The sequence below is a fragment of the Loxodonta africana genome, chromosome 18, assembly GCF_030014295.1.
Source record: "Loxodonta africana isolate mLoxAfr1 chromosome 18, mLoxAfr1.hap2, whole genome shotgun sequence".
Lineage (NCBI taxonomy): Eukaryota > Metazoa > Chordata > Mammalia > Proboscidea > Elephantidae > Loxodonta > Loxodonta africana.
Window position 1 is genome coordinate 61,923,575 of NC_087359.1, and position 12,055 is coordinate 61,935,629.

At 51.8% G+C, this 12,055-nt stretch overlaps 1 protein-coding gene across 4 annotated transcripts in view; it reads left to right on the plus strand.

Moving 5' to 3' along the window:
- Window positions 1–12,055, plus strand: part of ABR (ABR activator of RhoGEF and GTPase) — a 204,874-nt gene that overhangs the window by 108,553 nt on the left and 84,266 nt on the right. Inside the window, exon 1 of one of the 4 annotated variants that reach the window (XM_064271503.1) lies at window positions 6,497–7,004. The exons of the other annotated variants lie outside the window; for them this stretch is intronic. Within the exon in view, the coding sequence (XP_064127573.1) occupies window positions 6,870–7,004 (135 nt within the window). The 5' untranslated portion in view covers window positions 6,497–6,869. Of the gene's footprint in view, window positions 1–6,496; window positions 7,005–12,055 lie in introns of those variants that run through there. 4 annotated transcript variants of the gene reach the window in all.

A 12,055-nucleotide genomic window follows, 5' to 3' on the forward strand; every position in this document is an offset into this window, starting at 1 on the left:
TTTGAGTTGCTTTTGTCAGTTTATCCCATATAAATAATTCTTTAAAAGAACACAATGCTTAAGGCAGACATTCTTTTTTAATTAATCTAAACTATTGTTTGGTCTGGAAACTCTGGTGGCATAGTGGTTAAGTGCTACGGCTGCTAATCAAGGGGTCGGCAGTTTGAATCCGCCAGGCGCTCCTTGGAAACTCTATGGGACAGTTCTACTCTGTCCTATAGGGTCACTATGAGTCGGAATCAACTCGACGGCACTGGGTTTGGTTTGGTTTGTGTATTGTTTGGTCTAATGATGACTTCAGGAATGGTTTCGGTTTAAAGATTATCATAGGGCCATAGTTTAGGAGGGTGTCATCCAGCCTCAATAGCTCCAGGAAGTCTGGATTCCATGGGAATTTTTGAAATTCTGTACTACATTTGCCCCCATTTTGATCATGGTTCTTCTATAGAATCTTTGATCAAATTGTTCAACAATGGTAGCTGGGTACTTGGTCTTAGATTATTTTAATGTTACCTCCTCAAGAGAGCCTTCGTGACTCTCCTGGCTGGTTCAGATACATCCACCTTGTGTCTCCCAGAGTTTACTGTACTTCCCAATCACAGCACTTGCCACACTTTTTTTTTTTTATAAATAATTTTTATTGTGCTTTAAGTGAAAGTTTACAAATCAAGTCAGTCTCTCACACAAAAACCCATAGACACCTTGCTACACACTCCCAATTACTCTCCCCCTAATGAGACAGCCTGCTCTCTCCCTCCACTCTCTCTTTTCGTGTCCTTTTCACCAGCTTCTAACCCCCTCCACCCTCTCATCTCTCCTCCAGGCGGGAGATGCCAACATAGTCTCAAGTGTCCACCTGATCCAAGAAGCTCACCCCCTACCAGCATCCCTCTCCAACCCATTGTCCAGTCCAAGCCATGTCTGAAGAGTTGGCTTCAGGAATGGTTCCTGTCCTGGGGCAACAGAAGGTCTGGGGGCCATGACCACCGGGGTCCTTCCAGTCTCAGTCAGACCATTAAGTCTGGTCTTATGAGAATTTGGGGTCTGCATCCCACTGCTCTCCTGCTCCCTCAGGGGTTCGCCCTTGTGTTCCCTGTCAGGGCGGTCATCAGTGTAGCCAGGCACCATCCAGTTCTTCTGGTCTCAGGACAATATAGTCGCTGGTTCATGTGGCCCTTTCTGTCTCTTGGCACACTTCTTTTTTTAACTTCTTTATTTTCATTGATTACATCACTAAAACTTCTGATTTTACAGAAATATGTAATATAAAAAGTGAAAGTCTCCTTAAGTCTCATCCTGCAGACAGAACCTATGTTAAGAGTTGGTTGTATGTTCCTCCTTATTTTTAATGCATAAATTACATATGTTTTAATGGGACCCCATTAAATTATCATTACTGCATAATCCTGTACAATTACGCAAGTTGCTTTTGTTATTTTACTTAATGAGCCTTTGACATCTTACATATCAGTATATAAAGATCTACTTTGTTCCTATTTGTGACTGTATTTAGTATTTCATTTTATGGATGTGCCGTAATTCGTTTAGCCGGTCTTCTTCTGGTAGACATTTGGGCTTTTTCTAATCTTTCACTGGTATAAACATCAATTCAGTGAACATCTTTGTACCTATATCTTTGTGCCCTGGTAGAAATGTTTTTGCTGAAAAATTCCTTAAAGTGGAATTGCTGAATCATAGGGTATGAACACTTAAAATAAAAATAGATATTTTCATGTTATCCTTTCCAGAAGAGTTATATCTCAGTCCCCATAGTTCTGAGATAATACTACCCCCCTAGTACTGCCCTTGCCCTGCCACTGTCCCTCCCCTGGCACTAACACCCTCCCAACCTCTGCACTACCCTTCCCCTGGCATTGCCTTGGCTCACAAAGGTCAGTCTGCCTGAGACCATAAGCTCCCTGAAGCCAGACAGAGTGTCCCACTTGTGGCTGTATTCTGTATGCTAGCATGGTCCCTGGGCACAGTGGACAATTAATAAATACTTGTTGATTGAATGGATAAGGGATGGAGGGGATGGAAAATGAGCCTGAGAGGAAGCCTTTGGGTTTAGGGGGAATAAACCATCAGTGGCTTTCAGAGTGTGAACTTAGCAAGTATCAGAAATCTCAGTCAGTGCCCCATTACCCATGGGGGAGTCCATGCCCCTACCTTCCATGGTGTGGCCCCAGCCTACTTCTCCAGGTTTGTCTCCAGGCCCTCTTCTCCTCTGTCCTCCAGCCAGGCTTCATAGGGTTCCTTAAGAAAGCTTTCCCCTCAGGCCTTCCCCCCTTGGCGCAAGCTCTCCCCTCTGCCTGGAAACCCTTATGTGGGTTCCCCCTTTCTTGGACTTATGCTGATCCTTTAAGATGCTACTCAGAAGCCACCTCTCCTACGAAGCTTTTCGTCTCAGGTGGGGTTAGAGCCTCCATCCTCCGTCCCCACAGTGCCTGGGAAATAAGAACACGACCTTGTTTGTTCACACGGCCTTCACCTCCCATAGATCAAGCACTCTGATGGCAAGGGCCATGTCTCACTGATTTGTGTGTCTGTAATGTTGGGCCCAGAGACGGTACCTGGAAGGCTATCTCTGGGTATGAATAAATGAATGAACAAACAGATAGATGGATGGACAAGATCATTATTGCAGTCAGGTAGGGGTAAGATGCTGTAAACCTTGGTTGGGGTGGTGGCTTTGGGAAAGGAAAGGAAGGAAGAACCAAAGGGACTAAGTAAAAGGGATGTGGGGTCTGAGGGAAGGAAGAGTGACAAGATGGCAGCACTGCCAAGAGAAGTGGAGAAGCCAAAAGGGGAAGCTAGTTTAGAGAGGAAGAGGGTCATTTAGTTCTGAATCTGTTAGAGTTGAGGGGCCATTGAGGGTACTTCCAAGTACGGAGGTCCAGCTGACATTGCAAGTGTCAAACCAGGAGCCGAGCAAGACTCTGGGACTGGAAATGGGAATGGGTATTGTTGGCCTAGGAAGTGGTGGCTCTAACGTTGAGAAGGGATGAGTTCTCCAAGGGTAGAGAGCAGAGGGCTGACGCCTGGGTCTGGGGTGGGTGATTTCAGATTTATAGGAGGCAGGAGAAAGAAGGACTAGCCTAGGAGAACGAGGAGTGGTCAGTGGTGGCACTGGCATGGTCACTGGGAGCTGAGAAATTTGAGAAAGTCCAGACTGCAAGCCAAGGAGGAGAGGAGGGAGGCCTTTGGCTTCGGAGTAAGGCAAACAGGGGGCCTTTGGAGCATGGCTTTTGGAGAGCAGGATCAGGAGCTAGGCTGAAGCAGGCAGAGTGTGGAAACAGGGAGGAAGGAGCTCAGGTCCAGGGCGTGGGCACAGCTGGCTCGGGCATTTGTAAGGGAAAGGGAAGGAGCACGCTTGGGACTTGTGAGTCACTTCCCCCCCACTGGGAGGACCGAGGTCCTCTGAGTGGTGTCTGTGTGCCCAATGGAAGGGGCATTCTGTGTCTAGTTACTCAATGGAATTTCCAGGCAACTGGGGTAGGGCGTGGGTAGAGATGCCTTGGGATGTCCAGGGAGCAACTTCTGTGGGGTTTTGGGTTTTAGGGAAGAAGCAGGTGTTGATCCCACTGTGCTGGTTAAGAGGGTGAGGGTGGAGTTGGGGATACTCTAGGAAACTTCAAGGGTACCTCAGGCTCCCATGGGTGGCAGAAAGGACACAGGAGGGGCCCTGGTGCTTTTAGGTCCATCTTCTATGCTGGCTGCTTGTCTTACCCATGGGGACAGTCCGCGCAAGGCACTTGGAGCCTGCCAGAGCAGGAGACAGACACTGGTGCAGGGCCCTGAGCTGGCACACATGTCCTGGGGAATGCCAGGCTCAGTCGTTCCCAAGCCCTGGGAACAGCCTCATCCACCCAAACCAAATGAGGAATTGTGGCTGAAAGGGCCCTTCAGATGTGCCCCAGCTATTTATAACCCAGCCTAGGGAGGGACAGAAAAAAATCCAGGGATTGGAGGGAGCGCTTGGGATGTAGGTGGGATGAGAGTTCACCAGACCCTGATGGAACAGGCCTTGACCAAGGGCCTTCAGTCCTGGGGCCACAGAGAGCCCACCTCAAATCCCTCAGCCTGTATCTCCCCTTAGGTAACTGGGAGGAGCCTGTGTCCAACAAGGGCAGGTTCTCTGCTAATAGAATGGCAGGAGCCACACCTAGAGCTCAGAGCTTCCACAGTCCTTTTTAGGGGGTGGGGTGGGAGTAAGAAACCTCATGTTCACCCTTCTCCTTCCTTCTCCCCGCCCACCTCTCAGCTTGGAAGCAGGGCTTGGTTCTCAGCTGAGGTGGTGCTGAGCCCAGGTGGGCCCAGGATGGTGCATGGTTGACCATCCTTTGCAAATGGCCTCAACAGATAAGACTCTTCACCTTGTGACCAGAAAGTTGCCACCTGACGGGTAATGTGAAAGATGCATAAGAGAGGCCAGTCATAGACACATGAGGCAATTGTTGATGGGCAGCCTGGACGTCGCTAAAATTCACACTGGCTGGTCCTGGCAACAGTGTAGTGGGAGCTTAGATAAAAGAGGGAGCTTTGTGGGCTGGAAGCATCAGGAAAATTTTGAGGGAATCTCTGGCTGGAGATGAGGTTGGGAGGCTGATGAGAGATGGGGGATTAGGTTGAGTGCGGCTGGAGCTTTAGGGCTCACCACCCAGAATCCTGAGTTTTTACTTGATCTACCCAATTGGTGACACCTGTCATGCAAGTTTACAAAGATAAGTGATGAGATGGGAGTGTGTGAAGCCAAATTTGATTCCAGGATGCCAGGTCTAATGTGGATATGGGATAAGGAGAGATATTTAGGGAACTCTCCCCCCACCAACACACACACGACTCTCACCCTAGCCGCAACCAACCAACCAACTTCCGGAAGAAAGGCAGCAACCCGGTCTATGGGCCGAATTCAGTACACAAACATATTTCCTTTGTCCTGCACCATGTTTTTAAAAAACGTAAATGATTTGCCATTGCCTTAAAATCAGGAGATTTCACCTAAGAATCCAGATTTCCAGCTTCTCTTGAACAACCCAAAATGGTGCAACTTTGAGCCTGCATTCCCTTTGGCAACTAACTGTTAGCTGGAGCTGAGTGGTGGTTCTTCAGCCCACCCTGGCCCTACCTGGTTCACTTCACTAATCTACCTTACCCTCACTGGTGCTGAAGTTTGAACCCCTCTCCTAGATCTTGTGTTGTGCAAGAGCTTTTCCTGGGTACTGCCACTAAACACTTCTCTGTGAGAGTATTTATGCATCTCAGGGATCAGGGCTAGGAAACCAGAGAATGTATTTCGCTTCTGTAGCTGGAGTCGACTTGACAACAACTGATAACAACAACAACCTTTGAAGAGGGGCCGGTGGTGGTTCAGTGGTAGAGTTCTCACCTTCCATGTGGGAAACCTGGGTTTGATTCCCAGCCAATGTACCTCATCCACTGCCACTACCCGTCTGTCAGTGGAAGCTTGCGTGTCGCTATGATGCTGAACGGGTTTCATCGGAAATTCCAGATTTAGACTAACTAGGAAAAAAGGCCTGGAGATCTGCTTCCAAAAATCAGCCAATGAAAACCCTGTAGATCGCAGTAGTCTGATCCACAGCAGACAGTGAGGATGGCTCAGGACCAGGCAGGATTTCATTCTGTCGTGCTTGGGGTTGCCATGAGTTGGGGCCAACTCCTGGCAGCTAATGAGAACCTTTGAAGATATAAAGGAAGCAGGCTGGGAGGGGCAGGGTTATGCACGCCCTTCCCTGTGGGGCTGAAGCCCCTCTAGAAGGGCAAGAGCTCCAAGGAAGTGGTATTGCTAGTCTCAGCAGCATCTGTCAGTGGGGATTGTAGCCACCTCCAGCTGTCCAAGGTGGCCAGGCTGCAGATACACAGGAGCACGGCACTTGGGGTCCTGCTATGTTGAGGCAGGTCAGGGCCTTTTTCACAAAGCCTTGTTCACCAACCATGATGGGGATGGAAACTGGTTTCTCACTGCGCCTTGCTATCACCTCTGCAAAGGTGTCGGAGCCTGAGGTCAGAAGTGAGAAGGCAGCTTAGCCTCTGAGGCCCTACCGGAGTCTCTGGGCTTAGTCCCGGTCGTCCAGAGTGGCTGTGCGGAGAAGCTGCTCCTCCCCTCGCCGCTGCCTGGGCTCTGGAGAGGGGTTGTAAATAAAGTCTGTCTCTGGGAAGCAGACCTCCCCCCTGCGCCTGGCCTGTCTGCGGTCTCCCTCCTCCTCCGCTCTCCAGCAGCCTCAGCCAGCCGGCTTGCCCGGTGACCACAGAGAGGGAACGGCTCCACCTCGCAAGTCAAGACGTGCATTTCCTGTGTATTAATAGCAAACGCAAACCTCGGAGTCCAGAAAGGGCGGGCTTTGTGGGGCCGGGCCGCTGCGGCGGGCGCCCTGGAAAGAGGTGGAGAGCCGGCCCGCGCGGAGGAGCAGAGCGGCGGCCCGCGGCCCGGCCCGCGCTCCGGCCGGCGCCGGGGGTTTCCTCTTCCTCCACTGGGAGCCGGTTTCTCTCCAGCGATAGCCCTGAAATTTCGGCGGCAGCGGCGGAGGAGCGCCCCACGCAGAGCCGGCCGAGGCCAGCACAGGCTGCCCTGAAGGACTCGCTTCCCCTTTCGCAGGGCGGGGACGTGCGGGAGGCGGGCCCGCAAGCCCGGGCGCACCGGAGGGCTGGAGAGCTGCAGCAGGAAAAGGTTCATAATGGAGCCTTTCATGGGGAGCCTGTGGCCAGGTGCCAGGACCGACTCCGGGGAGGCCAGCATGCTGGTTTAGGCCTGCCCTGCACGCTCTTCCCCTCCCTCCCCGGACGGCTGCCGCTGCCTCTGCTGCTGCGTGGACCCTGCTTCCTGTTTGCCCTCCGCGGGCTCGGCTGCCATGGAAGAGGAAGAGGAGGCAATAGGCTTGTTGGACAAGGTTCTGGAGGATGAAGACGTGTTTCTTCTGGAGGAGTGTGAGCTGGGAACCCCGACCAGCCCGGGCTCAGGGTCCCCCTTCTTGGTGGCTGTGAAGGTGGGAATGTGACACGCCCTGGATGTTTGTGGGAGGGGGCAGGGCCGGCAGCTCTTAACTGCCGAAGCCTTGCGGGTAGAAATGGCTGATTTGTGCACAAACCTCGTGGCTGGGTAGAAGCACCTCACTCAGTCTGAGAGGGGCAGAGCTTGCCTGCCTGCCAGGGGACAGGGGGGCCGTGCTCTCCCTGCAGCTGTTCCTGGGGGCGAGGTGCACTGCCTGCCTCCTGCCAAACCAGTTGTCCTCAGGGGGAGTGGCTGCTGCCTTTCCCCAAGCCAGCTGTGCTGGGGGCTTTCTCTGGCAGTGACATGAGTCACCTGGTGGGCACGGCGGTGGTGTAAGCCTGCTGCCCTAGAGGAGCTGGCTGACTTGAAACGGGAGGCAATAATTCATTGTTTCCATGGCAACAGTAGGATAAGCGCATGAAGTGCGGGCCAAGGGGGCCAGCCAGGAGATTGGGGACTCGGTGCATCTGGACTGGGACAAGGGAGTCTTTGGAGAGGTCAAGAGCCAGAGGTCACTGAGTTTCCTCGAAGGAAAAGAATTGGATCAGCTGAAGAGGGGGCGGTAGCAGCTGGCTTTGTGGCAGGACCCAGGTGGGTAGGCGCTCTTCCCAAGGTGAGCATAGCCGTGATGGTCTGTTGGACCCCAGCCACTCTCTCAAGGGATGCAGGCATCCTCAGCAGCAGTGCCTCCCAGCTGCCAGAGAATGGTGTGGAACAGGAGGGGAGTGGTCACAGCGACCCCATTCCCTTCTTGTCTGCCCCCTCCTGATTCCCTATTTATACTATATAAAACGTGTTGCCATTGAGTCATTGCTGACTCAGGGTGACCCCATCCGTTACAGAGTAGAACTGCTCCATAGGATTTTCTTGGTTGTAGTCTTTATGGAAAACAGATTGCCAGGCCTTTCTTCCACAGCACCACTGGGTGGGTTCGACTCACCAACCTTTAGGTTAGCAGCGGGTAGCAAACTGCTTGAGCCACCCATAGTATATACTTTATCAGCTCTGCCTGAGCTGGTTATGGCTGCAGTGGTCCTTCCGCCTGGGCCCACCTCTAAGAGCTCTAGCTTTAGCCTTTTGCTCAGCTCCATTCTGTTCTGTGGCTGGAAGGCAGAGCCAGCAAGGACATCTGGCAGGGAGTTAGCAGACTGCAAAGCCAGACTGCCAAACAGAGAGTGCCCACATGTGGGACTGTGGGCCTGGCTGCCCAGGCCGGTGTGCACACTGGAGGGCGTGGTGCACAGAGCATTGCTGGGGCAGGACGCTGTCATTGAACCCGTCTGGGCCCGCTGTCACCTGCTGTAAGATGGGGATCATAGTCCTGCCCTGCCCACACCTCAGTGTGGCTCTGAGGAGGAGCTAATAGAGGTAAAAATAGACCGCAGGCCCATGTGGTGAAAGGCTGATGTGCGGAGTCTGGGTGGAGCAGTGACTGCAGGCTTGGGTGGGGAGCAGAGGAGCTAGAATAGGAAGCTGACTATAGCTGGCACCCCACCCCTTGTTCTCTACTCTGGCACTGGCCCAGAGCACTGGGGGGGAAGTCATGTCTCATTGGGCCCACAAGGCCTTGGTGCTTAGGGTCTGACAAGCCTCCCCACCAGGGATGGGATGGGAAAATGTCTGATTATGAACCAGGTGAGCCAGCTTGGAGCACAGAGGCATGGCACTGCTTCTTGGGCCCCCCACTCATACATTCCCTTCATGGGCCTGGACCTACCCCCTCACCCTGCATTCTGGCTTATTTTGGAATTCTAGGTAATCGTATATCCATCTGCCCCCCTGAGGGCAAGAACCATATTGTATTCATTGCTGAACCCTGCATGGTGCTTGGTATGTGGTTGGTGCCCAGTGAGAATTTGTGGAATGAGTGAGGCTTGATGTGGTCCATGAAGGGTATGCCAGGTTCTCGGCATTGTTCCATCTCACAGGTGTCTGAAAGAGGTGGTACGTGAATGCCAAGGAGACCTGGACACTCATCACACCCAAGGATCCTGCTCCACTCCAGGTCGCTGTGAGCACCTGGGATAGTCTTCCTGTCTACCTTGCTGCCACGGTGTCTCCAGCACGGGGGTGGGGGATCTTCATGAGGGCTGGGAAGTTCCAGGCTCCCCGCCTCAGTCTGAACCCCTCCAGAATGCCCTCCTCCTCAGCCAGGCTTGACCATCTAGAGAGAGAGAAGACAAGCAAGGTAGCAACAAACACTTGTGTTGCTTGTTCTATTCAAAGCACCCTGCCTGGCACCACAGAGGAGACACATTTGAGCAAAACATGGTCCTTTCTCACAGAGTTCACAGATCGAGTGCACAGGGAACGGGACTATAGTGAGAAAGTGGTCAAGGTCATGAGAAGAGTTCTGATCAAATGTTACCAAATTTAGAGGAGGAAATGACATGTGTGCATGCGTGTGTGTGTGTGTGTGTGTGCACATAGGTGGTCAAGGGGCATTTTGGAGCGTGAACACCTGTCCTGGGCTGTGGACGGTCCTGGCACACCCCTGTGTTGTAAGCGCTTCACTGCAGCTGGTAAGAGTCCAAGGCAATTCTCTCATTGCTATTACTTCACCTCAGGGCTACTTACCTTAAACAGCAGTTGTGTCCAAATGCCAGTCCTATCAATCAGTCCTCTTTGCTGTGTAATTTTGGAGATGCTTCATCTTCCTACCGGACAGCTGCAAAGTTGGCAGAGTTTTTCTCCAGAGCTGTAGCTCGAGGTTGCTGCTTCTCTCAACCCAGGCCTCCCTTTTAGGAGTTGATACCTATAAACTAATAATAATGAGAATACTGGTAACGCCATCACCTCCCATCCGTAAGGTGTACTTCCCCCAAATCTTCCATGTGATTCTATTAAGAGGTTCGGGAGGCTGAGAGGGGCCTTGTAGGATCTGCTATTTAAAGGAACTCATTTATCAGGAATAAAAATTCCTTTGTAATGCAAATTAACCCTTCATATGTTATTCTGTGCCAGTCATTAATGGATTGTCTGAGATGCCTGTATTTCTGTTTCCTGCCGAGGTCTATTCTGCCTCTTCTGCACTGATGGCCATACCTATGTCCCACACTTGGGTGTTTCCCAGAGTGTGGGCCACATATGTGCTGACTGGAAAGAAAGATGATTTTAGGTGGCACCTGGATATCTATTTTGTATTTTAGTTGTTAGGTATATATTTTAATATATAGTAGAAAAAATATGATTTGCACAACTTTACTAGGATTTCAGATATAATGCTTGGAATCAGGCTGTGCTTTTAAAAGTCAGTTGTTGTAAAGAAAAATACTATGTAAATAAGAGCGCAGATGACAAAAAACTGTGGAGGTGGAATATGCGTGAATCAAGTTTGTGAATCCCTGCCCTGATCCCATGGGGCCTGCATGAAACTCCAGATACAGGGAGCCCTGGGATATGGGGACCCATCGTTTGGGAGAGTGGGGCAGCTGAATTTGGTCTGCATCCCCCCGCAGCTGTTCCGGTCCTGCCTGCTGTAAATTCTGTTGAGGAAGTAGCTGAAGAGATACCCCTGCCCCCCCAGTGCTTTGAGAGTTGCTCAGCGCTAGGTGGAGGAGAGAATGGCTGGCGGGTCCCTCCACTATCTCAGCTCAAAGAGGAGTCAGTTGTGCTGAGGCTGAGACTTGGCCTGGGTACAGCCCCCAGGATCCAGTGCAGCAGATCCTGCTGTGTGCTCCTTGTAACCTGGGGTAGCCCATGGACTGAATTCCGCTGCTTGCGGAGGCTGAGCCCCTTGCCTCGGCCTAAGGCATTGAATGGAGCCAGAGTGCTGGCCCTGCCTGCCTGGTCCTCACAGTTGTGTTGAAGGAGATCAAGGCTCCTGGAGAGATTGTCTTGGCTTGGCCTAGAGCCAAGCCTTTGAAGGCTTTATTTAGCTCTCAACTCTGCAGAGCTGGCCAAGTCCTACCTATAGACACTGTCCCAGCCAGAGTGATCTGACATCTTGGATTTGGGGGTCTCAAACTGACAAACCTTCAGCCTAACAGGTTATGTAAAGTGCTGGGAACAAACAACCCCCCTGTGGCTGCATTTCATAAGCTCTGCTTGGCGGAAGTGAGGGCAGCGTCACTTCAGAAGGCAGCTTCCCTGTGCTGGGGGACTGACAAGCAGCTTGGAGATGGGCGGTAGGAGGCCCTGCACTCTTCAGAGAACTGGGCAGCCGCCCAGGGGGCTCTGGGAGTGTGGGTACCTCTGGAGAGCTCTTTGGGGACAGAGACTGTCTCCTTCCCCCTACTCCTGGCATGAAGTAGGGAATGAATGAAAGTTGTGCCCTGGTGTTTTAAAAAACAAGAAGAGCCCCACAGGGGTTGAAGAAATAATTGTGAATTTCCAGACAATTCTAAACCAGGGACTCATGGGGGAGGGAAAGCGAAGATGGGTGATATCCTGGTGGTGACTGAGCAACAGACCAGGATTCCATGGGTGGCACAGACAGACAGCACTCGGCTGCTAACTGAAAGGTTGGCAGTTTCAACCCACCCAGGAGTGCCTCAGAAGAAACCTGGTCATCTGTGTCTAAAAGGTCACCACCTTGCAAACCCTGTGGCACAGTTCTATTCTGAGACACATGGGGTCACCATGAGTCAGAATTGACTACATGACAACTGGTTTGGATTTTTTCTTTTTGCCTCCTCTTGGTAAAATGTACAGGATTTAATTTCCCATCCCAAAGCTCTCCATCCCCTCCACCCCATCCCAGCCAAAGCCTGAGAATGACGTGGCCCAGAGTGGGGACTCTTGGGAGAGAGGGACTATTTATTGCCTTTTGGAGGTGGGACTTCCTAAGCTGTCTTCTCAAAACCAGTCTTTTTAAGGACTTAACTATGAGATGGGGGTCTCTTGAGATAGTGTCTTGCTTAAATGGACCCTTCTGGGGCCGAGGGGGTCTGTGCTTGTGCGAAAGTGGATGAAGGCTTGATTGGGGCTGGGGCTGAAAATCACAGGCTCCTTACCCTGTCCTAGCCCGACCAGCTCTACAGCTCACAGTGAGCCCCAGGTAATTTCCTTAGAGGGTGTCTGCAGGCCCTGGGGCAAATCCGTGGT